Source organism: Idiotropiscis lumnitzeri, chromosome 21 (assembly GCF_059441095.1).
Source record: "Idiotropiscis lumnitzeri isolate Australia: NSW breed Sydney's pygmy pipehorse chromosome 21, RoL_Ilum_1.0, whole genome shotgun sequence".
Taxonomy (NCBI): Eukaryota; Metazoa; Chordata; class Actinopteri; order Syngnathiformes; family Syngnathidae; genus Idiotropiscis; species Idiotropiscis lumnitzeri.
The window spans coordinates 11,324,618-11,352,386 of NC_142411.1; the positions used below are offsets into that span (position 1 = coordinate 11,324,618).

Below are 27,769 nucleotides of genomic sequence, written 5' to 3' on the forward strand. Positions count from 1 at the left end.
CTCGAGGTTTAATACATTAGAACATTAGAGTGCTATTGTTAAGGCTCAGAAACTCATGTTTGTGTTTTAACTCTCTTTATTTACAATGCATTTACATTATACAGCACCAAAAATGCTTTAATAGAACTACATTCGCATGTGCACAATTAACCGTTATTTTGTTACGGATTTGAATTCAAAATAAAATAACCCGGAGAACTCGAAACACTTTATTTCAATGAAATATGGACATAATTATTTTTTTCTCTGATTACATTGTTACGATACTGCTTTATCGATGGTATTTATGTCTTATGATCTGCTTTACGAAACTTCAGGTGTCAAAATTTGCTTTATTGTGACGGGTTCAACCGGGGCCGCTCTTGTCATTTTCTCGTTAACAACACTGCTGAGATTGCCTTCCAAACTAGCGTCGTTTATTCTAACAGACGTAACTGTGGTGTACGACGATTAAAAAACAATAGAATGTGTAGGCTCGCAACAAGATATTATTTTTATTGATAGGTTTGGATCGATGTGTTGAAATCCATTGCTATAATGTGAGTGATGTAATGTAGTTGTAATGTGGTTGAGACCCACAGGCGTACAGATGTTACAAGCTGGGGAGAAAGAAACCTTTCTGCTGGGATTATAAAAACACGCGTTGTATTTATGTAGAACATTTGAATTAAAACCATGAGCAATATGAAGGACAAAACGACGATCCGTCAGCAGAGCTCGGATAATAACTCGGTGAGCAGCAGTGAATGGGACATGGCAAATGATGTTTTTGTGTCCGGCTACGACGAGAATCAGATGGGAGAGGAAACCCGCACCGGGGAGAGTGACCCAGTAGAACCCAGAATGGACCGACACATTCCGCTTTTACCACAGGATGGGATATTGTTGGGCCTGTCTGAAGACGAATACACGAGCCCATCGTATCTGGACATCGACCCGAACTACACGGAAAGTGATGGTAACGTGACAACCAAGAAACGCATACGTTCCAACAGCTCTCGGCACAGGGGTGAGATCGTTACGGAGCTGGGCCCGGAGGAGGTCAGGTGGTTTTACAAAGAAGACAAGCGGACGTGGAAGCCTTTCGTTGGACACGACTCATTAAAAATCGAAACCGCCTATGGACGGTTCAGTGAGCAGAACCCGGACAAGGTCAAACGTCATACCGAAGGCAAAGATGCAGCCGCGTCCGGCGAGGTCCAGCCAGGAGAAAGCGTGGCAGTGGATGAGTGCAGTGTTCGAATTGAACCGTCGGTCCGACAACGGCCATCAGTATCCGAGGAGATGAGGGACCTGGATGACAGAAGTATCACCATGGAGGCAGTGTGTGTGAGAGGAGGCCTCTATGAGGTGGATATCAAAGAGAAGGAATGTTACCCTGTTTACTGGAACCGTAAGGACGCAACGTTTTTGTCTATAAGCATGCATAATAAACCCTGAACAGCCGCCACTTCGCCCAATAAAAATCAGAAATAGGCCTACTCAATAATTATATTACTGCCACAACATTTTTACCTTCCTTGGTGACTGCTCTCTACAATTCGCTACATGGTTAAAAGTTGCATGAAGTCCACTCAAAGTTCTTGATAGAATTGAGCTACGTTTGTATAAAAAAATAAACCACAGAAAATGTAAAAGCCCCCTTTTTTTGGGGGTGAAGCACCTCCCTCCCAGAAATGTCTTGCACATCTATTCTTGTTCAGGGTCGTGCAGAACTCGAACAGATTATTGTTCAGGGTAGTGCAGAACTCAAACAGATTCCAACAGACTTGCAGCGAATGGCCTACAATACACACAAGACGGCACATACTGTACTCTACCGTGACAAGCATTTTTGCATTCTCACAGTTACTTGATGATGGAACTTAATAGCCAGACCTGGGCAGTTGACCCTTTTTTGTCGGTCAGACCCCCGCCCTCCGGCCGCTATCTCGGTACGGTTCCGGCCTCGATGCTCCGGCCTTATTATAAGACCCACCGGCCTTATTCATAAAAATTGTTGGCTCCTGACCCCGTTCCGTGATATTTAAACATCATGAGCTGGCAAATTTACAATTCAAATCCGCTTACCTTATTATGGGCTTATTATGGTCTTATATGTCTCATTCTTATTATTCGTCTCCTTATTCTTCTTTTTTCTCCATGAACGTGCCCAATGCAAGTAAATACACACAATTGGTGTTATAGGTGTTATGTTATTGCCCCCCCATGTAATGGTATGCCCAAGTTACAGGTGGGAGGCACAGGTTATGTGATATCAGAATAAGGAAATTCAAGCACGCTTGAACACACACTGCTGTCTCACGTCTATTCATACACAAACAGTTGGTAGTAGCGCTTTTGATGCGTTCCGAGGCCATTTTTGTCATTTGCCCATTTTGCTAGTAGGTTCATCAAGCGCACGAAAATGGATGTCCAGCTGGCCCCTTAATTTATAAGAGCCACTAATTGCAATTGCGCGAGAAATCAAATGTGAATGTTGACATCAGATAAATCCAATTAGCAATGTTATTTTCATTTTCCCCAGAGCAAGATCGCATTCCTGTGATGAGAGGTCAGTGGTTCATTGATGGAACTTGGCTTCCTTTGGAGGAGGATGAGAGTGACATGATTGAGCAAGAGCACCTTGCCCGTTTCCGGGGTCAACAAATGAGGGACACCTATGAAATGGAGGCAGTGACCACCACAGTAGACAGCAAAGATGGTAGGAAAGGAAACGAGCATGTGTGTACAATCAAGCTATAAAGTACATGCACGCAAGCAAACACAATAACTAATGGGGAATAGTTTAAACCAGCTGTTGATTACTTTGTCACTTTCTTTCAGCTATTCACAGTTTGAAGCTGAGCCGCAGCCATGTTGACTGGCACAGTGTGGATTTGGTGTACCTGTACAGTGACGCCACCACCTCCAAGATTGCACGAACTGTTACTCAGAAACTGGGCTTTTCAAAAGGTACATGGAAAACTTGTTATACATGTTCATAGTTGACCATAAAATGTATCACACAAGACATCTGGATGAAAATGCGGGTGAAATGGAATTAGAGATCAAATAATTGCAAAGCATCACATATTTCTATTTTTGTGACGGGCAGAGCGCTGCTTAAATCTGTGCCAATGTGGTTTCGAGCGGGTGTTGGTTATTTTGCACATACGCTCAAGCCAGCGTTATTAGAAAAGGGCAGTTTGTGCATTTGTGGGCGTGAACACAGCCTACTGAATTCTCTGCCATTCATCGCGACTCCTTTCATTTTCTTTAAATGTGGGGCACTCACATCTTACATTGAGACATCTCACAACTATTCATGCCTGACACTACTGCTCTTGGCCGGTATGGCAACAGGCAGTGTACCAGCACTACCAATAGGTGTATGCCAGCCAGTACGGGGATGATTTAAAACAATAATAATTATGGTAATGATGATAATAATACTAATACTAATTAGACTTGACATTGATATGATTGAGAAAAAAAAGAATTAGCTACATTATGTGTGTTATTTATTTAATTTTAACATAGCTTTAATTAAAAAAAAAAGCCTTCATTGCTTAGCGAAATTTACTTGACCTTCCAGCCATGGATATTCAGCCAGTCACTGATACCAGCTTGCAGGCGTATTATTTGTTTGAACTCACATGGAAAATAGCCCCGTTGTTGACTATGGACGCACTAAATTTTTGATAAACAAGCAAACGAGATATACTGCAGTTATGCCGAACGTGATTTGAGCCATTCTCTTGACGTAATTACATATCAAGTCAACACGTAGATAGGGCCGAATTTGTAAAGCTACACCGCAGCAGAACAGCTTTGATGATGTGTTTCCGACATCACATACATGCCAGGTAAAAAGACAAACAATGTAGAAGAAACTAATCATCGCAGTCTTGTGAACACCGGACTTGCACAACACCAGCACAGCTTCCAATGTGAGCCAAAAATGAGCAAGCGTTGGCTACTTGACTGGTAAGTAAATGCATGGACTTGTTTACAGCTGTTGAACCAAGACAGCAAAAGCCCCTCCTAACTGAATGTCTGGCGATGTTCACACATTTGTTTTTCATTACTGCCAGAGAAGGAGATGTTTTAATTTAATGATTTTCTGTCTTTTTTTTTTTTAAAGGATTTTTGGATTTGAATTATTATTTTTCCATTGCAACGGCTCACTATTGCAGGGGGTTGATAGTAGAGTACATTTAAAAGTTATGAAATATGGCGCCATTTTTCGGTCGACTTGATGATCGAGTATATTTTTTTTCCAACCTTCTGATCATTAGGGCACACAACCGAGCTAACATGTCCTCTTGTACCGACAGCTTCCAGCAGCGGCACACGTCTCCACCGAGGCTATGTGGAGGAGGCAGCGCCTGAGGACACGCCCCCTGAAACCACCCACATCGTGTTTGTGGTGCATGGCATCGGTCAGAAGATGGACCAGGGTCGCATTATTAGGAACACCAGCATGTAAGACAAATGAGTCAGTACAGTATGCAATCAAGATTATTGTTTTCAGTACCACACATTGTTGGCAGGATGAGAGATGCTGCCAGAAAGATGGAGGAGAAGCACTTTCCTAATCGTACCACAGAGCATGTTGAGTTCCTTCCTGTTGAATGGAGGTCGAAACTGGCTCTTGATGGAGGTATGCCGCACCTTGACTTGCAGGCATTTAAGATAAACATTCCTATATATTGTATCCAGGTCAGTGTTTGTCACCCACTACTCCATCTTTTAAGAGAATTAGAATGATATAGAGTACATCAGTGGTCTCCAACCTTTTTTACAATTTGGACCAGTTCATACAAGTCCTTAACTTTTACAGAATGGCAACTTGGGTGGGAGTCATGCTTCAGGTGCTCATCCCATATTATGCAGATTTTGTACTTTTTTACTCATTTTACTCGCTGTGGGTTTAATATTAGCGTAATGGGACGGAGACAATTACCATCTTGACAGCCGTCAAGAGTCCGATATAAATAAAATATTTTTTTCTGCCTTGAATACTAAATAAACTTGAAGTACTGCAAGTTTTTTTTCTTTCATCTGTCCGGCCTGACTATAAGAAGGAATCATGCCATATCATCATCTATCGTCCACTAACACGCTTCCATCACTTGAAACTTGAGTTAAGTCCTACACAACAAACACAACTATAAACCATCCATCCATTCATTCATTGTATGAGCTGCTTTTTCTCACAAGGGTTGCTAGAGCCCATCCCAGCTGTATTCGGGCAATAGTCAGAGTACACCCTGAGCTGGTTGCCAACGTATTGTTTAAATAATACCTCGGTGACAGCATCAATCCAAATGAGCATAATTAATTGTGTAAATGCTGAATGTTTGATTGTTGTGTTCATGTACATTCAATATTGCTTTGTGCGCCCTTGCAGACACAGTGGACACCATCACGCCAGACAAACTGAGAGGTCTCAGAGACATGTTGAACAGCAGTGCCATGGACATCATGTACTACACGAGCCCACTTTACAGAGATGAAGTGAGACTTTTTTTTTCATGGCTATCTCTAAGTTTGTACAGACGCATGGCGTTCTGAGGTCTTTGGAAAAAATGTCTAAATGGTTTAATATACAACCACATATGATGAGTTCTGTTTGTAGGTGTGAATAAAGGCAACAATGATAATAGTAATACAATGTTTACTGCACATCTGCCATATGTGATGAATTTTTATTGTGTGATTGTATTGGTAGATTACCCGGGGTCTGACTTTGGAGCTGAACCGTCTTTACTCACTTTTCTGCACGAGAAATCCAGACTTTGAAAAAAATGGAAAAGTGTCCATCGTGTCACACTCCTTAGGCTGTGTCATAACATTTGACATCATGACTGGCTGGGACCCAGTGCGCTTTCATCATTTAGAAGTGCCAGATCCAGAAGAAACAAAGGCCCGTTGGCCAAGTGATGAAGAGCGCCATCTTCAGGAGCAGCTCAGACTCACACGCCTCAGGTACTTGACAATACGAAATGGACTGAAATGTTTCTTGTGGGTGTAGGACCATCACGACTTCTACTACAAAACAATGTGAATCGGTGGTGCATACACAACAACAATCAGCAATCTTGACAGTCCACGTAATATGGAAATATTATTATTTTATATTTACACTACACTTATGTGGATGTCACTGATGGTGTAGTTGTACACTCGCCTGAATTGTGTGTGGGCAAAACTTTATATAATCTGTACAATCAACTGAAAAGAAAATCTTTTGTAGAAGGGAAGCACTTAGTTACTAGAATGTTGATTGAAGGCTCAGTAATGACCTGGCGGATTCAACCCAGGTGCGGTATCAAGCGGTCCACACTTGCGGGATTCTGGTGATGAGGCAAACCTGGCAGGGTATACACGTGCAGGAATTCCAGGTGGAAAGCAAAATGCATATTAGGATTTTGGATGAGACAAACAGGCATAAACCTGAGCTGGATGTGACAACATAAATTGATCTGGTAATGAAGTAGAGTTTAGGATTGTCTCAAGTGTGCAGGTGATTATAGTTGCTTGCACCTGGGTCCCTACTCCAACCTGCCTCGCTTTCATCTGGATGTAGACACAAACACATACATATAGGGGAAGAAGTGGCAGGGCTCAAAAAGGAGAGGCGGAAGACCTACAGTGTCATTCAAACGCACTTTTTGTGGGCACACACATGCCACCTTTTAAAATTTGTCTGATTAACCCCAAATAATGTTAAGATGTTCTAGTAGGATTTTCGTGACATTTTTTTGCCTTGTAGCTGAAGCCGAAATCCCGACACACTCTGAATGACACAGCTGAAATCAACAGATCTGGAGGTTTGGGCAACAGGTTTTCATGAGTTTTCATCAGCTACTTGTTTTGCTGTGATTCAAAATTTTAATCGGCGGTGCACAACATAACTTCACATATGTACCAGATAAAAAAATGTGTGTTACTCACACAATTTTACAGTAATTATAAATTCATATGTACCTGTGGCCAGAAAGCAAAACAAATAATCCTTTATTCTTTTCAAGAAGCTGAATAGAATCAGGTTCGAAGCCAGAACCACATAAAAGAATACAAAACACTTCAGTCATATAAAGCAGGCTGAAATTTAATTGTATTTAGTTTTATGGGTAGAATATTTTTTTTTTTCTCTTTTCGCTCTAATTGCTGTTTTGATTAAATGTAATGGCAAACATCACACGATCATGTGTAAACAGTTGACCTGAGCCTTTCAATCAAAATGATTTCAGTCAATATAGAAAAAAGTCTGCATGTAAACCCTGCTTTTGTTGCCAAAATGCACAGTGACAGTCAATTAATTGGACAATTGGCTCATTGCCAATGACCTCTCAAAATATTCACTCTCTATTCTTGCCTGTTTCCTCTTCTGCCGTTTCTATCCGCTTCCTTCTTGACAATGACTTGTTTTTGTGGTTTAAAAACATAATATGAAGCAATTTGTAAGTGATAGGTCACACTAATGTTGGACAATGTTTTGAAATCAGATTTCTTGGTCTCAATTGAACAAGGGGGGTGTAGACTCTATTATACATTTTGTGAGAAAAACATAACCAAACTCAACGATATCAGTAGAACAACACTGCGTCCTATTGTTTTGGGACATTCATTATAATTGAACAATTAACATGCATGCACATGTGTATTTTAAAAAAAAACAATAATAAATCTGGCATTTTCTTTCTGCAGGTTGAGAGATTTGGAGGATCAATTCCAGGGTCTGCAGACCTTGTCATGTGTTGCAGTTCCGGCTTTGAAATTCAAGGTAATTCTAACAGCTAAAATTAATTTAAAATAAAAAGCACTTAAAATTCAGTATTGCACAAAACATAGAGAATAAGAAAAGAGAAACAGTTGAAAATGTCAACTGCACACCTCTCGTCCCCAAAAATCTCTGACTCTATTGTATACACTTTCACTGTTTTTGATAGATTTTCAAACCAGTAGTTTCATCTCAACATTCAAGTAAATTAAATTGGGCATTGTCCATTTTTCTACATTAGGAAAAAAATAAAGGTTATTCAATTTAGAGGTGTGATTCATTGACAGCTAATTGATTATCAAATCTTTAGATAATTTTTTTATACTTGATTAATCATTTAGAGACTTTTGATTTCAAATTGTCTAAATCCTGAGATTTTCAGATTCCCAACAGTAAATCTCTGATTTCTGCACTCCTCCATAACAGCAGACTATCTTTCTCTTGAATCAAAATAAGAAAGCAAACATCTGCTTTTACTGATCATTTTTTCACATTAGGCGTCAAGTGTTACAAAGGTGGTGGTCTATGGTTTGTACTCATTTTGCTAGCTTGTGGGTTTCATATTTGCGTAATGAGACGTAGACAATTTGCATCTTGCATTTGCATCATCATTTTTTTTCTTTCATCTGTGGTTGGAGACCACTGATCTAGAAGACAGGAATATATACATTTTAACTATTTCAAACAAGGTGAATATGACTGTTATTTATCTAATTTATATATTTATCTGAATTATATATTTATCTGAATTATCGTTGTATTGCACTGGAGAGGGGAGCTCTCTAATCTCGTTGCACACTTGAGTACAATGACAATAAGGGGATTTCTGATTCTCATTCTGATTTCTAATGGGATTCCTCAAGTGTCTGTGCTTGGTCCTAAACTAATTTGCTGTTTCTGTAAAATTTCATGAAAGGTTTGCTGATGATACAACTTTATACTGCTGTAGAGAAAAACTCAAGCAGCTTCTGAATACCATGGAAGAATAATGAAATATATTTAACCTAACAAATTATCTTTGAATTAAAAGAAAATATAATATATTTCTTTGGTACCAGCCAAAATAAAGACCAAATAAAAATTATTGTCAATTCAATTGTAATAGCAAGTGTAAATGAAACAGAATTTCTTGCAGTTATTATTGATGAAAAATTGGCATCCTTGGCATCAGAAAAGACTTAGTGATTGTCGCACAGAATTACGGAGGACAGGAGTGTCACAGACAAAGAAGAAGGGACCACAACCAGCTTTTTGCTTTTAGTACCTGACCTACACAGAGAGCAGACAAGGCCAAGACAAAGGGAGAAAGGACCGTCGTCCAAGACCCCAAGAAAAGGCAGCCTAGAACCAAGCATGGTCTCAGGTGTACCAGGTATTCCTCCCAGCCAATTGCATTGCAAGTACTTTAGGACATGGCATTTACCCCTTCTTGACTCCAAGGACACAACTCCCTAACTCTTGTAACTATATTGTAATTATTTGATGACCAGTTAGAATTTTTGTTGCTGGTGATGTTGCTGAAGTATGCTTGGATTACCTTTTCATTACAACACTGCTTGAGAACAATGGATCCATGCTTGTGAATTTTCATTGTCTGAAATTCCTGAGTAATGAGAAGTTCTCCCCAGCAATGGACCCTCATCCTCTTCATTTTAGAGGATCTTTTCTCTGACAGTCTCCTGTTTTTCATGGAAATACAAAAATATTGTTTGTTCCAGGCAGGATCCTCATAATACGTGACAAATCTTCAACTCTATTCCTCACTTTGTGATTCCCTCTGACCTTCAACATGCTTGAACACGAGTCGCACTTGTTTTACTGACGCCACTTCACCTGGTTTTATGTTGACTAAGGATTTTTCTTCGTGGTCCAGTCTAAATGAAGCCATCTGATGGAATCTGTTCGAATCTCAGCACTAGCCTACTGCGTGGGTTTGTGTGTTTTCACTGTGCTTGCGTGAATTTTCTACGTCGACTCCAGCAAGTTTCTAAATTCAAGTTTTTCTGTCTGTAGTCCAGCTTTAGTCGGAAGCAAAGGTTTCACACTTTCTCAAATTTGGGGTATCTGTACTGGAGTGTTTATTTTTCAGGCTACATTTGAATTCTTTCTTAAATTTTAGGGAACGTCGTGTCACGTTTTCAATTGGTTGACAAGTCACGTGTCCACACCATACCATATCACGTAAACAGCAATGTTGGAAAGAGAGAAATTCACATTTTCAAGCTGGAAACACAGTCACTATTTTGTTTGTGTCAGGTAACAAGAAAAATATTAAGGTTTGTTGCACACTCTGTGCTGTTAAAATTATGCGCTTGTGTGTACTGCAGTATATTTGACTTTTTACTTTTCAAGATCATTGTTGTTTCTTGATTTTATTTAGGTGGAGAATTTCTTCTGCATGGGCTCCCCACTGGCAGTATTCTTGGCATTACGTGGCATCCGTCCAGGAAGCAATGTGGTTCAGGACCATATCCTCCCCACCTCAATCTGCAGACGCCTTTTCAACGTATTCCATCCCACTGACCCTGTGGTAAGTTAGTTCCTTATTGTGTGCAGGTGATGGTTTCCTGTTTGGAATCTTTGCATGCTGTGCCTCATTCAGTTCACTTTGGGTTAGCTACTGGCTTGTCAACTGGTAACTACTGTATTTTCATGACCATAAGGCGCACTTTAAAGTAGTGTTGTTCCGATACCACTTTTTGGGACCCGATACCAATACTGCTAACTGGCTGTGCAGTATCTGCCGATACCAATACTTTTGGAAAATCAAAATATATGCACAATTTTTCTTGTTATCCTAAAGAATTGCATACTCACATGGATGTAAAATTATTCATTCACCATACGCACAAAGGCTGTCAAAACTTCAACACAGATCCTAACACCATTACAACATACATCCTCTGATCACTTTATATTTGTTATGGTATTCTTTTTCATGTACACTGGGTCATAAGATTACATTTGATTGAAATCTGAAGCATATTTCTGTGTAATTGTGTACATCAAAAAGCATTTTTTAAACACCCAAATGTTTTACATTTCATACTAATGTACATGTTCTTTGTACATAGAGGTCAGATTATGCCAATAAAAACATTGTCCCATAGCAAAGCTAAATTTATTAAAAAATATAATTTGGAGTCCTATTATTGTGTAGATCTCGAAACTCCGTACTATGTGGTGCAAAATATTATGATAAATATTTAATATACATTTGACATCAAACCTTTTCGTCATGATGTCGTCATCCGTTTACGTGTTCCAGTTTGAGAGCATCTAAGTCTTCATACGTATTGATTGAAATGCAACATTCATTCATTCATAGCTGCTGGCTCTCCTACCTAACGCGGTTATAACCAGACATCAGTTGAAAGTTGACTGTACACCTAAGCACTTATTTTGGGTCAAATCTGTATTTCACTTTAGCGATTAGCACACTTGGCGACCCCTCGTTCGCCTTCTCGTTTAAAAAGCTACCTGTTAGTGGGGTCGTTTATTTGTCATTACGCAGCTCGTTGCTGCTGCTGCGCAGGGACTTGCATATACGTAGTACAAATAAAGTTCATACTGCTGCGGCACAAAACAGATTGGCATTCAAGCAGCGGCGAAAGAAATTACTTGGGAGACTCACCACTGGTGAACGCTTTTTTTTTTAATCAGTACAGCGTGACTTCTGCTTCGTAAATGATCTCAAAAAGGCGCGGTATCAGGTCGTGATTTCGATCCCAAAACAGTGCGATCCCTGTCTGTCTGTGCTCTGTATGAGGAGTAGGGCTGCACGATATTGGAAAAAAATAACATTGCGATTTTTGGGGAGGCTGCGATGTACATTGCGATATTAAAACTATAAATTTTTTCACCAGATGACTCAAATTGCTCTGTTTGGGAAGACTGCTTTGTTTATTTTACAGCTCTGGGATGGCCACTTGATAGAAATAAAAAATTAGCGTGGGGGTGAGCAAGATGGTCTGTGTAGTCTCTACAATGAAGAGCATAGTGTAGTGTGCTGCTTTTCTGAAACAAACCAAAGGTTTCCGTGTTCTAAAAAATAAATAAAAAAATAGAAACATCGCACGTCCTACGATGTGACTATTGCGCATGCACACATCGCAATTGCGATGTTAAAACCGCATATCGTGCAGGCCTAATGAGGAGCGTCTCCCGACCATGGTTAGGCGGCAAGCAGGAACAGTTTAACACTACACACGCACTAGGGGTGGGGAAAAAAATCGATATTGCAATAAATTATAACTAACTCTGTCGCAATAAATAATCGATAGCCAATACCGTCATGGTCGATTACAATCTTATACATTGGCAAGTCATCTAGGTCCCTTTGTTTTATAAAGGCAAACCGTGCGCGGCATTGCCGTAGTGATGTGCTCGCGGACTTAGCCTGCAGTACTATAATGACGACGTTAGCATACTAGCGCTAGCTCGAGCTTTGACGGGACACAGAAAGACGAGTATATCCGGACACAAACGATTTAATGAATGATATTTTCCTCCATTAAAGTAGTAAACGAAGTACTGTGTCAACCAAAAGCAACATACCTTTTCTGTCACGAGGCAAAAATCCAGCAAACACGATCCCCTTCGGGACACAAGACTCCTGACTGATATGACCTTTGTTTTCATCTTTGTCAGTTATTTCATGAATGACCTTTCGGAGTTTATTTTAAATGTATTTATTTTGTTATTACTATAGAGCCGTACGGATGAACAAATGTTGAACAGTCGTTTGGGAATTTTAGTTTACTCCACTTTGCCACACAATACTTCGTGTGAGCTTTTTTTTTCTTGCATTTGAGAAATACGTCATATATTAAAAACACAAAAATTAATGTGAAAACAATTCAAACTAAACTACATTCAAAAAATAAAACCTAAAAAACCTGCTCTAATAGTTAATTAAAACTAAATTTCTTCATTTTTTTTTTTTTTGCATATGAATGTTTAATGCATAATGAAAGTGTAATTTTCAGTCCATTTACCTGCATTCAGTCGGCAGGGAATTAAATATGCGTGAAATAGCCCAGAATCGGACCAACCTGCTAAAGGGTGGGTCTAGCCATGAACGCTAAATTGTCAACATTGAAGTCACAAGTTGTTGCTCTTGCTGACTTGTACCGCTCACACGTGCACATCTCTATAAAACCACATCTTACTTTACGTTTTATGTCGCCTGCAGGACTTTAAAAGGGTCTGAAACTATGGAGGGGGTGGTTCTGGCCTATGGGCCATTCGTTGATTAGTTTTGGTCTATGGGAAACACATCATGTTATGATATAAGCAAATCGACATCAAACTGCCTCTCAAGACTAATTGCATTCAACCTTGGAGGTTCCACTGTAACAAAGATGGGAAAACAATATTAACTTCAATGACATGGAATATAGGTAATGTTTCTGTCCAAATCTTTTTTTCTCTCTCTCTGCTCTTTAGGCATACAGATTGGAACCTCTTATTTTAAAGCACTACAGTAACATTGCACCTGTTCAAATCCACTGGTAAGTCAAATTGTAATGTGTTACATTTGTGGCCATAGCTGATTTTCATTCAACCTCTGTCGGTGTGAATGTGAATGCTTGTTTTTCTCTAATGTGTCATCCCTTTGAATGACTAGACATCCCTGAACAGGATAAGTTGGAGTGAATGGACACACGTGTAACCAGATCCTAGCATAACCTGTTCATCCTAAAAAGAAAAAATTCAAGAGCTTGGTTTGAAGCACTGGTGTTAAGTTTAAAATAATCTTTGGTTGGTTTAATGCCCTTAATCCATGACAGATTTAAAATCAACAGTTTGAGAAGCTGTTCATAGGATCATGTTTTGCTGATGACTATTTTCTCTCGAGCCACAGTGTGGATATTTGGAACACACTGAGCCCTGTATGTGTGACATTTTTCAATGTATTGACAGGTTCATCTATTGATACACATTCTCAGTGTATTACGTATACCGTTTGGTTGTTTGTTCCTTATTAGTTAGTCAGCGTCATTCATTTTTATATTTTGATTGCTTCTGATTATATTGTGTCGATAGAGGAAGTGAGAGTCATTAAACAAACCACATATTGTCGGTTTGAATGAAAACACCATCTTGCGTGAAAATATTTATTTTCAGGGATTGTTTAAAAGAACTGTTCAGGTCCGTTAATATTTATGATTACAGGTTGCGGCCATCAATGGGTCAGTTGGAATGTAGCTGATATGGTTATTTATGGGATACTGGGTGTTGGACGACCTCGGCACACGAGAACTAGCTTCTCCTGACAGGTCCATCTTGACAATGGCCTTGCAAGTATATCTGCTATCAAATCCCCACTTTTCCCTCCTTCGGCCATTGTGGGTTAAAAAAGCAAGAATTTATTTTAGATTTTCTAACGGTCGCCGGTTAAGACTGGCTGTGTGGGTTTGTTGATTCTGCATAGTGCTTCAACGGTCGATCAACTGTAAGAGCCCGTTCACTTACACAGAACAGACGACACATAGTATGTGCCACGAGTATTTTGAAATTTGCCCGGCAACACAAGTTAACTGAATTCTGACTGGATAAAAACTCCCACCATAAAATACTACACTAAAATGACATGAATGTGAAGGATATATGCGTGTGTATATATATATATATATATATATATATATATATATATATATATATATATATATATATATTAGGGGTGCAACGATACACAAAATTCACAGTTCGGTTCGGTTCGATACATTAGTTTCACGGTTCGATATTTTTTCGATACACTTTTTTATTGTTTTTATGGTTTATTGTTTATAGTCACATGTTTCCATTTAATTAAATCTATTTTAGCAACACCTGATTCGTTTTCTGCTGTGTGTACTTCGCAAAATGTAAAAAAAAAAAAAAAACAGCACCATGAAAAAAAACAAGAATATAGTACTAATACAAAATAAATTATCTGAGAAATGACCCATCTTCTGTGGTGCATTCTAAGCAACAGATTTCAGCATATTTGACAAATAAACAGCTCCTTAACATATAAAAGTTAGACTATACTTATCTTGTAAAGTATATCAGAATCAGAATCAGAATCAGAAATCCCTTTATTGTCATTGTACTCAAGTGTGCAACGAGATTAGAGAGCTCCCCTCTCCAGTGCAATACAACAATAATGTGAGGCCATCGTGCTAACCAACCAGTCGCCCACCGTGCCGCCCTATATATATATATATATATATATATATATATATATATATATATATGTATTTATATATTGTGGCAGTTGAAATGAGCACATACGACTGACTGTGAACACGTCTTTATTCCAAGACTGCCAACAACAGAATAATGCACAATCACAAATTCGCGCCAGCAAACATTCACATGAATACGCCCCCAAACGGGATGCCTGCTGGGTGAGAGGCATGGTCCTAATGTCCGCCACACAGCCCCCCCCGGAACACCCAGAAGGTCGCTCAGAACGAAAACCTCACAGGGGGCTTCACCGGCCTGCCACAACGACTACGCAGGCCATCCTTTTGCGGTGCAGTTGAAACCCGGTGGGCAGGGGGGTCAGGCGAGACAGGAGCGGGAGCACGACACACAACGCCGTCGCGCGGAAGTGAGGGCGTGGACTTTGGAGGGCGACCGCGGCGAGGGACGTGGGCCGGCAACAGCACATCGCCTGCAACCAAATGAGCTGGTTTTAGCCTATCTAACGAGACGCACTCCCTTCGCCCACCCATATATAGCACAATACTCTTATTGCCGCGCTCCAGCACCCTAAACGGGCCGTCATACGGTGGCTGCAAGGGCGAGCGGTGGGCATCGTGGCGCACAAAAACAAAACGGGCTGACATAAGCGCGGATGGCACGAATACCTTGGGAACACAGTGGTGAACCGGTGCAGGGCTCATGGGCCCCCCCGACAAAAAGGAAAAGGGCGGAGCGTCTGAACCGTCTGGCAGAAATTCACCAGGTACGCAAAGCGGCTGACCGAGCACCAACTCAGCAGGAGCGGCATTAAGATCTTCCGTCGCCGCTGAACGTAAGCCGAGCAAAATCCATGGCAAACGGTCGACCCAGTTACCGTCCGATAACGCAGCTCGCAGAGCAGCTTTAAGTGACCGGTGAAAACGTTCGCACAAACTGTTAGCCTGCGGATGGTAGGCAGTAGTGCGGTGCACGCGCACACCCAAGGATACTGCCAAGGCTGACCAGAGCTCGGATACAAACTGGGGGCCCCTGTCCGAGGTGATATCGGTCGGCGTGCCAAAACGCGCGACCCAGGACGACAGAAACGCACGGGCTATATCCACCAAGGTTGCGGAGGACAGAGGAACCGCCTCTGGCCACCTAGTCGTCCGGTCCACCATAGTGAGTAGGTGAGTAAAACCTTGCGAAGGGGGAAGGGGACCTACCAAGTCCACATGCACATGGTCGACCCTCCTGGCCGGAATCGTAAAAGGTTCAAGGCTCGACCTGGTGTGTCGGTGGACTTTGGCACGCTGACATGCTACACAGGCCGCTGCCCACATCCTGACGTCCTTACGAAGCCCGGGCCAGACAAACTTGGCCCCAACCAGCTTGACCGATGCACGGACGCCAGGGTGTGACAGGGAGTGGATCGAATCAAAAATCCGGCGACGCCATTCCAACGAAACCACAGGACGAGGGCGGCCTGTGGACACATCGCAGAGGAGAGCAGTGCCACCGCCCCGCAACACCACCTCCTCAAGCTTAAGAGCCGTACTCACTGCCTTGAGGTTGCGGATGTCAGGATCAACTGACTGGTCGGCAGCCATTTCCGAAAAATCAACCCCGAGCTGGACTGGACACACGATCGCGCGTGATAAACAATCAGCTACAGGGTTACACTTACCGGCCACGTGCCGAACGTCTGTCGTAAACTCGGAAATGGCCGCCAAGTGCTGCTGCTGACGGGCCGACCATGGTTCAGTAACCTTTGACATCGCAAACATAAGTGGCTTATGATCCACGTAAGCCGTGAAATGGCGTCCTTCAAGAAGGAAGCGAAAGTGGCGCGTCGCAAGGTACAAAGCCAACAACTCTCGGTCAAAAACACTATACTTGCGTTCGTTATCCCGCAGCTTACGACTGAAAAACGCAAGAGGCTGCCACACATTTGCCACGAGCTGCTCAACCACTGCCCCAACAGCTATATCAGAAGCATCTGTAGTTAAGGCAACTTTCGCAGTCGCAATCGGGTGGACCAGGAGGATCGCACTCGCCAGGGCGTCCTTAGTTTGTCGAAAAGCCTGTTCCCGCCGCGCAGACCACTCAACAGTATCATTAGCTTTCTTATTTTTCAAGGCATTGTAAAGAGGATGCAGGAGGTGGGCCGCACGCGGGAGAAACCGGTTATAAAAATTAACCATGCCCAAAAACTCCTGCAGCGCCTTAACTGAGGCCGGGCGGGGCAAAGCCACCACAGCCTTCACCTTGGCGGGCAAGGGGACCGCGCCCTGTGCTAAAATCCGGTGGCCTAAGAAATCGATCTCAGCCAGACCAAATTGACATTTCGCTGGGTTAACGATCAGACCATGTGAATCAAGACGCTTGAAAACCTCTGTTAAGTGCGACAGATGTTCCTCTGGTGAAGGACTGGCCACCAGAATATCGTCGAGATATACAAACACAAAGTCGAGGTTGCGCAACACAGAGTCCATCAATCTTTGAAAAGTCTGTGCTGCCCCCTTCAGTCCAAAAGGCATGCGCAGTAATTCAAAAAGTCCGAACGGGGTTATCACCGCGGTTTTGGGTACATCTTCCGCCTGCACAGGCACCTGGTGGTAACCACGGACCAAGTCCACTTTTGAAAAAATGGTGGTGCCCGCCAAACGGGTAGAAAAGTCTTGAATGTGTGGAATGGGGTAACGGTCATGCGTGGTTACATTGTTAAGGCGACGAAAATCACCACAAGGCCGCCAGGAACCATCACTTTTAGGCACCATGTGTGAGGGCGAGGCCCACGGACTGTTTGAACGCCTCACAATCCCCAAACACTCCATTGTAGCAAACTCCCCTTTTGCTATCGCCAATTTGACCGCGTCAAGGCGACGCGCGCGAGCAAAAACACGCGGGCCGACCGTGGGTATGAAATGCTCCACCCCGTGTTTAGTGCATGCGGTGGAAAAAGCTGGAGTCGTCAGCGAGGGAAAGTCTGTCAGCAAGCGCTGATAAATGTCATAATTCGCATGCGTTAATGGCTCGAGTCCCCCAGCCTCACACGGAAAAGTAGCGAAAGAAACAGTGTCAATCAAACGGCGGTTCGCGACATCAACGAGCAGTCCATGTGCACACAGAAAATCCGCGCCGATAATGGGAACCGTGATTGCGGCAACAAGAAAGTTCCACTGGAAATCACGTCCATGGAAGCACAGAGTCACCAACCTGGAACCAAAGCTGATGATGGGCGAGCCGTTAGCCGCACACAGGGGTGGTCCGCAAACGCCGCCCGCCTTGGCCACGGCGGAGGGTGTAAGCAGGCTGACTTGCGACCCGCAGTCCACCAGGAAACGTCTTCCAGAGGACGAGTCTGTGATGAAAAGCAGCTCGCTCTCTTTGCCGGCGCCCACAGCCACTACTGAACTCCGGGCGTTGGAGTTTCCCGGAGCCTCGTAGGTGCAGGGGGGGACACAACGCCGAGCCTTGGCGCCAAACCGCTGATGGAAGAAGCAGAGAACCTTCTCACGACGCTTTCGAACGACCACTCCGGCCACCGTTGACGAATCCACGTCTGGTGTCGTCCCAAGGGTGGAATCGGCCGCCACACTTTGCACGGCAAACCGTCTCGTAGCCAGCAGAACTCGATCCGCTTCCTCAGCCAAACCTCGATAATCGCCGGTCGCCAGACAAGCGGAGTTAGCCAACACCCCGCGCCCCGGAGATGGTAGCTGTCGCAGGAAAATGTGCGGGAAAATAAAACCGCCCTCATCCGAACCCAATAGCGACAGCATATTGTCCATGAGATCCACCGCCGTGCCATCGCCCAAACCGGGCAGGGAAAGGAGCCTATCTGCCCTCTCTGAGTCCGACAAACAGAACCTCCTCAGCAGAAGCTGTTTGAGCGCGTCGTATTTCCCGCCATGTGGAGGTGCTCGCAATAGCTGCATAACACGACGTGTAGTCAGTTGGTCGAGAGACGCCACGACCATGTAGTACTTCGGGTCATCTGAGGTGGAAAAGCGCTTCCACATGCTGGAACCACGAAGCCGGATCGCTCTGCCAGAACTCCAGTAGCCTCACGGTAGCGGTGACGGCTGCAAGATGAGGGAGTTGGGGCGGCATGGCCGAGGAAGACACCTCATCTACTACTTGAAACATACTCAGCGTCGGGGTCACCAATGTGGCAGTTGAAATGAGCACACACGACTGACTGTGAACACGTCTTTTATTCCAAGACTGCCAACAACAGAATAATGCCCAATCACAAATTCGCGCCAGCAAACATTCTCATGAATACGCCCCCAAACGGGATGCCTACTGGGTGAGAGGCATGGTCCTAATGTCCGCCACAGTATATTATATATTTTTATATATATATATATATATATATATATATATATATATATATATATATATAGAGAGAGAGAGAGAGAGAGAGAGAGAGAGAGATATTTAAAAAAATTGCCAACAAGCATTGTATAGTAGTTTCAAACTAAACTACAATTCCAACCAACTGTCTGACCTTCTTTCATCTGCACAGCTGAACAGTAATACAGAAATACTACATTTAAAACGAACCTCAAAACCTCATTGAAGATATTACTTGCTAAAGAGGGAAACATTTTCACTATAACTATTGGTATTTGTAAATGCAAAATGTAGTTTGTTATCTGCTGTTGTGTGAATACCAAATGGCTGCCGCATCTGGCATTTCATATTACAGCCCCCTATAGCAGGCATCACCAAATGGCGGACTGCGGTCCGGATCCGGACCCATGACCAATCTATGATGATTTTTTTTCAGGGCGCATTTGCAAACGTTGACGCTGCAATTCTAGTTAATACGGATATGGCGTCACTGATTTGAGCCAATCAAATCTTTTGTTTACGATCCACTGCCAATTGCGCAGCAGATCGGAAGAGAGTGCTGCTGACAGTATGCCTTGCTAGAAAGTTATCAAGGTCGATGCGTGTTGTTTTAAATGAATGGACGGAGAAATTTAGTTTCGTTCTGGCTGCAGCCGATTCAAGACCAGTGTGCATAATATGCTCCGAAACCGTCGCAACATTTCGAAGCGCTAATACGAAACAAAGCACCGCCCTTTTTTACAAAGTTATCCGCTGAGGTTTGAGGTGAGCGCACGGAAAAACATCGAACTTCGAGTGCAGTATAACAGATGTTTACGTTTTTGTTTACAGCCCAGCGGCATGCAAACGAATGTTCACTAAAAGTATCATGGATTTTGGGGAAACATCAAAAAACGTTCAAGTGATGGGGAAGTTGTGAAGGAGTGCTTAAATGTGGTTGCACAAACATTATTTAAAGGAAAACACAAAGCCCAGATGTGTGAAATAATCTACCAAATCCCAATGGCCCTGACTCCGTTCCAACCCAGATTTAAGTCACTGACAGGGCAGTCACAAACTCATTTTTCTCATTAAGAGAAGTTAAAAAAATATTCAAAAGAAAAAGTGGTGTCAAAGCTCATTTTGAATTAATTTTTCATGAGGACAGCCATTTTTGTTGATTGTGTACTGAACATGTTGACCTGTTTTACTTGGATAATTCGGCTTTCCGTTTTTTTTTAGGCTCATAACTCTTTGATTTAAGAAAAAAAAAGGTAAAAGATGTTAACTCAATGCTTAGGACTTTTTTCTGCAGGAGATATTTTACTGTTTTTTCTGGAAGTGGCAAACTTAAGTTCCTGGAGCCACATTTTCTTGAATGTGAAATAAACGCCTTATATTTGTTTGACTGGCAAACGTGTTTAATGGGAACATTGCTAAATATTTAGTATATAAGTGCGCTCTGTTGAAAATGACTTAATATTGAAACTATATAAAAATGTGAACATAGGCTAGACATTAAGGGAAGTTGGACTTTGGTTCGGACCTTTTAATTGGAAGAAATTTTTGTCGTGGACCTCTGTGACTTTTAATTGAATACCTCTGCCCTATAGTGTATTGCAAGACCGTGAGGTTCCCTCCGGTGGCATTTATTGCAAATACATCTTGAGTAACATACTTAAGGACCAAAAAAGTAACCCTTAAGAGACTATGATGCATTTGTGTTAGTTTTCATGGAAAGGGCTTGTTAAAGGGGAAGTCAACCCCCCAAAAGAATCTTACCAAAATGTTCTATGTGCCTTTACTTGTCTAACCATGGCATTCTGATTAATATTGTGTTTGGAGAACATGAGTTAAACAGCCCAATCCACCTGTTTTTAGCCATGGGAATTGACCAAATGGCCGCCCCATGGGCTGGATAAAAACGGGTGGATTTAACTGTTTCACTCATATTCCACAAAAGTAATATTGATCAGAATGGCATGTTTAGACTAATGGTCTTGCATAGAACATATTCTTGTAAAGTCATTTTTTGGCGTGACTTCCCTTTTAAGTAATATGAGAAAAATACTCATTGTCTCCTCGGTCAAAGTTCAAGTTGATTTGTGTGGCTTTAATATGGCAGGTACAACACGACCAGCCCCACGCCATACGATCAAATTCGCCCCACCCTCCTAAACCTCCCCAAGGAGACGACATCTATGTCAGACTCTGAAAGCCTTCCCAGCCCCTGCACCTCCCCACCTCAGGCACGACGACACTACGGAGAGTCCATTACCAGTCTCGGCAAGGCCAGCATCATGGGTAAGCATATTGAAGGTAAAGGCTACATAGATATATAATGAGTAAAGTAAGTAAATAAATAGAATACAAATAAAGTCTGTAATTATAATGATCAAGAATTGTGGTAATAAAGACATAAAGACTTGGTTGGGTTTGGTGTGGAAAAAATTGAGATACCTAACCCAATCCCATCAAATCTTTCCCTCACCAAGTTTTGAAAGAATGGACAAAAAAACTGACTTGCTCAAAAATCATGTTCAAAATGTTCCCTGAAGTCAATGAGCAATTTTAGCTGCAAAGGAGGCCCATCTCCAGATTGTCTTCTATTTTCATGGGGTGCGATATTATTTCAAGAATGATTTGATTTTGAAGTGGGACAATCCCATTCGATATTGTACGTCTCAGAAAAGACGAATAGATACATATACGGCTAAATCAATATACTTTATGTTTATTTGATGTTTTGGCTCTTGTATACTGTTTTGATACTGTTTATATTTTGCTGTATTTGTACATTTTTAAAATATGCCGCTAAACTAAGAGCTGCTAAACTGCTTTTCATTGTTTCTGCTTGAACACTGTCCTTTGCACGACCCCTTTCTTAGTTTGATCATTTTTTTCTACATCATTTATCATGTATGTTCCTTTTGCCCTTCAGGCGCTGCAAGTATCGGAAAGGGAATCGGGGGAATCCTCTTTTCCCGCTTTTCTCGATCCAGTGGCCAGGTGGGTGGAGTGGAGGAGGAGCCCTCAGAGTTTGACGGCCGAACCACAGAAGCGGAGAACGCGGCGGGAGAGAAGGCGCAGCTCCCTGAAATTGATGAGAAGGAAAAACAAGTAGAGGATGAGCGTAGGGGAATGGAGCAGGCAATGTCTCAATCCACTTCAGTAGTCTTGGACCACACCACCTGTGAGTGTAAAAACTCAGTCTTACCTCCTGTTTTTGTAGTTAAAACAATGATGATGGACTGGGTTGGCTAGAATTAATGACAGCTTGATGATGACAAACGGGTGGCCAGGCCAAATTAGGCAAATTATATGAGGGGGCGTATTCACGGGAAATTACGGTATGCTTCCTCTGCTATATAGTGAAAGACAATAAGCCACTTGCAGATCTCAGTTACGCATGTGGGAAAATCAAGTTAAAGAAAAAAATGGCTATCAGTCTATGGAGAACTGAAAGTGCCAAAATTAAATAAGTAAATACACCATAAAATGTTTCATTAAAGTTGTCATTAATTAATTGTTTCATTCATTCATTAAATATGGAATAAAATAAACCAGATCAATAAATAAATGGAGTATTAAATAAATAAAAGTGTCATTAATTAAAGGTTTCATTTCTTAATTAAATGTGAACTAAAATAAATCAATGGGTCATTAATTAATTAAATTACCAATGATTATATGTAAAAAAATATTTATATAATTATTTCTGTATTTAATTATTTCTTTGTTGCATTGTCTCATGAATTAATTTTATCTGTCAAACTGGCCCATCAAAGTTTGGTGAGCACGTCCTAACACCTGATTGGTTGGGCTGCTCATCAAGTCAAGGCAAATCAATTCCAGAATAATGGATTGAGCCCTACGGCGTGTCTAGTGAAAATACTCTGATACACTGAGTGACGCTATTCAACTCTACATTGGTTTAAATACTCAAGCAAAACAACTAAATACAAGCCTCGACTGCTCAATCAAGGGAGCTCATGAAAGTCCTTCATCATCATAGCCGCCATGTTTCCAACCACAATGGCGAGGACAAGATTTTAGTCAGTCAGCGTTTAGCCCTGCCCAATGACTTTGATGGACAAGTTGAGATTCTTAAGGCAACCTTGTTTGGTTAATTTAAATAAACTAACTCGAGTCACTCTGATCTCAAGGCATCACTGTACAAAACCGCACATCCAAAACTGTCACGTCAAAAACAGCCTTTATTTCGTTCAGATTTGAACCATTCTGTTTATTGTTCTGCGTTTGATAGCTATATCTTAGCTGTTTTTTCCCACCAACAATTAACTGGTTTGCTGGTTTTCCTCTGTGTTTGTAGTGGAATTGGAAAGACGCATCGACTTTGAACTGCGAGAAGGCTTGGTTGAGAGCCGCTATTGGTCAGCGGTGACGTCGCATACAGCCTATTGGTGCTCTTATGATGTGGCGCTTTTCCTCCTTACATTCATGTATAGACCCCAAGACCCTCCTGAGACTGCTGAGGAAAACACGGTTGCCTCATAAAAAAAAAATACAAAATTAAACTAAATCCATATTTATTTAATACATTTTATTTCTACATCATGGCTTTGGATTTAGAAACTTAAATGTATTTTTTCTTTTTTTTTCTTTTTTTTTTTTTTTTAAAGCTTGGCTTCAGAAGAGCATAAAATGACTGTTACCAAGTGAATTGAAACTGAATTGACAGTGACACTCATGCAGGCACGCACGCACACACACGCACTCGCGCACACACACACTCACACACACGCATACACACGATCCAGATTTGTCCCAGTTTACAAACTCTAACCTCAATGTGACCTTTGACAGAATGGACGTACTGTCCCCAAAGCCTTGTCCTCTGACCACTTCTCCATAAGTTCCCGCTCACGATCTTTTGCAGCAGCAGCTGCTTCTTTCACCAATCCATTTGTGCTGTTTCATTGTTGAACCTTTACAGTGTTTTGTGCTTCTGCAGAATAGTTTTGAACTGTGACCAAGACCAAGGTGAACCTGATGCCCCGTAATTGCTCTTAACCATTGAGCAGGACAACGATCAGCTTTGCAATTATGTTCATTTCACAACATAACATATGGAGAGACAGCAAAAGTTCTTGCCAAAACTAGCTTGTCTGTTTTCATTTTTGTCCCTTTTTCAAGATTTCTGCGATCTCATGAAAAACATGCATTGTAGGCCGATTGAACACTCTAAATTGCCCCTAGGTATGAGTGTGAGCGCGGATGGTTGTTCGTCTCTGTGTGCCCTGCAATTGGCTGGCGACCAGTTCAGGGTGTTCCCCGCCTACTGCCCGAAGATAGCTGGGATAGGATCCAGCAACCCCCGCGACCCTCGTGAGGAGAAGCGGTATAGATGATGAATGGATGGATGGATGGACAGCTGGGACACGTGTGCTGGATGTGCATGCACTTCAAGTACATGATTAGTGGTTACTCAAAAAAGACTGGCAGGTCATGTTGGATCTGTTACACCGATTTTGGTTCCTAGAATTATGCGCTAGTAGCATATCCATAGAATGGTCCCCTTTTCTCCGTGTTTACAACAACTCAAATTTCTGACATGTTTGCTTTTGTTCTACCTCTGTGTGTGCACGTGTATATGTGTTTGTGTACAAATGTCAGAACTGGTTGAAGTGAGACAATATTGAAACCTAAAGACAAATGCTCACCAGTAAAGTGGCTCAGTTGTCATCCGTATTCAAATACTTGTAGATTTTTCTCAAGCTATTACACTGCCAAATTAATAATCCTGCATTCAATGAGGATTATTTTCTCATTACATAGGACATTTTTAAATGTGACGCGGCCAAATGTTTGTGAGTTGCCAACAGTAGAATAACTTACCTTATATGAGTTCTGGTTTGTAAAATAGATGACATAGAACAGTCATTAACATGGCAAATAACCAAATGTAAACAAATTCAAAATGAGCTGGAATGACACAAAAAAGTTGCTTTTCTTTAAATAGCTAATGATGCTTGTTTTCTTTCCACTGTGACACAAGTTTCAAATAACCAAATGTAAACAAATTCTAAATGAGCTGGAATGACACAAAAAAGTTGCTTTTCTTTAAATGGCTAATGATGCTTGTTTTCTTTCCACTGTGACACAAGTTTCATATCCAAAATTATTCATACCTTTTCGAAATGCAGATAATTTGGACTGTTGCAAAAATTTTTTACAGGGACGTGTGTATAAACAGTACAAATGATAAGAAACAATAAAAAATGTCATGTAATTTTTTTAAATTGATCTCAAACACAACTTAACACAACTTAAATCAACGAAATATCACTTGATCTCAACATTTAAAAACTTTTGGACATAACCTGTCAAGTCATCTTTCCTGTTTCCAAAACATCTTTAGAAAACGTGACCTTTTTATTAATTTGATTTGTCATGCTTTTTAACTGCAGATGTCTTAAAGATGAAAAAACATCATGGTTTTGGAAGCCAAAGTTTTCCATTCAGGGTAGAAAATGAAAATGATCACATAAGATTTACGTACTCCCTGTTTAACATTTTAGCCTTTTCTAATCTTTCACTGGGCAAAGAGGACAACTTTTACCTTGAGCTAACTTGTTGGCTTAAATGACAACTGTTAAAAGTAATGTAAAGGTCAATGTGCCGTTTTGATCAGATGTCCAGTGTGTGGATTTAATGCGAGCAATTCCTCCAATAAGCATACTCATTTGTTTCATTTTTTGCAATTGTTGCATTATCAATAGATACCATTGAATTGAATTCAGGTTAAAAATATTTTAAGATGGCCTGAAGATCAATATATTAATCTGTACACACAAAGATATTATATTTGATCATTCACAGAAATTCAAGGTGTGTATAGTTGTATATAGGTGCTTGCGTTTTTTTTTTTCTTTCAATAAAAATTCCCCTTATGTGCGCCACTCCTCATGACGTAATAATGTGCGGACCAATGCTAATATCAAGACTGTTGGATGGTATGCCGGTTCAAATACATGACTGGCAAACTGAATAAAATGGTCGTGTCATCAAATCACTGATCTAGTAACCAACCAGTAAGTACAGATATCGAAATTTATTGTTCATAGAGTCTCAATATGACGTAAAAATTGTAAAAAAATAAAAATAATAAAAAAACAAAAGGATAATGGCAGTACAATAGGAGAAATTCAGGAATGGGCAATCATGAAAACAAACTGGCAGATGAACCAGATTGAGGTTTGACCTTTTGTTGCTTTGTTTGCTCATTCTATAGATTCTATTAACGTTTTGAGAAAACAAAGCCTGGCATGCTGTTAAGGAGCAATTTAAGTTGTACTGGCAAGCGGTTTTCTTTTACAGATAGCAGTGTACTGTTTACATTTTTTGTCAAGTCAAAATGGCAGTTCAGAGGCAAGGAAGTCCACAGTTAATGACAGTATTGTTCCCACAGCGGTTCGCTGATTTTTACAGAAGTTGGAATGCTTTTACCTCATCAGATTTGAATGAGAGACATTTCTCGGCCATAAATAAATCAAATGAAATGTACGGTGGTGGGTGCATCCTTGAGCAGTGACCGGACCTGTTCTTTATCGTAACCTTCCAAGTGTTGTATGTTGGAACCCTCCTTAACCAAAGACTCCTTGTACATGTACAGTACAGTATTTTCCATTTAACCCAATGATGTCATGCTCCTCGTTTCAACATCTGTAACTGACTGAAATGAATATTTTATCAATTTGATTTTCATTAAAATTTTGAGGCTCTGCATCTTGGTCTCTTCATTCATTTAAATATAGACTGTACAGTATATAATCACATGATCCATTTGTTCATCTCAATTTATTTTTGTTTGATGACCTGTTTTGGCTAAGAGGAAAAAAACGCCCATTAATAGCCTTTCAATCAGTGATACATTTTTGAGGAAAAATGCAAGTATGTGGGTTGAGCTCTTCAAAAATCTTCCAATTCGTTGCTGATGACGCTGGCTTGTTTTGCTGTTTCCAGTGACTGCTGTTTGATGGATTGGATGATTTATGTTTAAAGCAAGAAGAAATATTGGCAAATTTTCAATTTATTCACTGAACGATGAGTCTCAGTAATGTATAGAAGACCCATACGCACGCTGTTGTGGAATAAAATACCTTTCTGCGACCGGCATTTGTTGTAGGTCAGCTGGTGGCCACTACAAATAATGACGTATTTATTTATTGGCATTGTGGCAGGTGCAGTGCACTGAGATTTGAAGGAACGTTCTTCTGAGGTGCCTGACACAAACGTATAAATCCCAGTTGTGAATGAAATACATCAAGGTGAAAAAAAAAGGAATGTGAAATATGTTGTAAATGCAGAGTAGGGTATGACATTTTGGTAATGTGAAGTGCAAATGATCATTATTGCACTGAAAAAAATTCAAATATAGATTAAAAAAAAAATCACCGAAGCTCTTGGTTCTGGCTTTAAATATCCCAAACCATCTGCTAAGGAAAGGTCAGCAACCTTATT

The 27,769-nt window shown here is 41.2% G+C and overlaps 1 protein-coding gene across 1 annotated transcript; it reads left to right on the forward strand.

Moving 5' to 3' along the window:
• Positions 1 to 398: 398 nt before the first annotated feature.
• Positions 399 to 27,032, forward strand: ddhd1b (DDHD domain containing 1b). Its single transcript, XM_088286829.1, has 13 exons — positions 399 to 1,393; positions 2,528 to 2,704; positions 2,827 to 2,955; positions 4,320 to 4,467; positions 4,536 to 4,645; positions 5,396 to 5,502; positions 5,717 to 5,973; positions 7,699 to 7,774; positions 10,152 to 10,301; positions 13,220 to 13,284; positions 21,411 to 21,589; positions 22,227 to 22,478; positions 23,619 to 27,032. Exons 1-13 carry the CDS (start codon positions 676 to 678, stop codon positions 23,801 to 23,803), a joined length of 2,553 nt encoding a protein of 850 aa, XP_088142955.1. The 5' UTR covers positions 399 to 675; the 3' UTR covers positions 23,804 to 27,032.
• Positions 27,033 to 27,769: the final 737 nt, after the last annotated feature.

What these genes read in the sequence shown, in the direction of transcription:
- ddhd1b (XM_088286829.1), top strand. Translation starts at nt 676, where the DNA reads ATGAGCAATATGAAGGACAAAACGACGATCCGTCAGCAGAGCTCGGAT. An exon ending in CACAGTAGACAGCAAAGATG is followed by an intron (nt 2,705 to 2,826) that starts GTAGGAAAGGAA and finishes ACTTTCTTTCAG; the next exon opens with CTATTCACAGTTTGAAGCTG. An exon ending in GCCCACTTTACAGAGATGAA is followed by an intron (nt 5,503 to 5,716) that starts GTGAGACTTTTT and finishes TTGTATTGGTAG; the next exon opens with ATTACCCGGGGTCTGACTTT.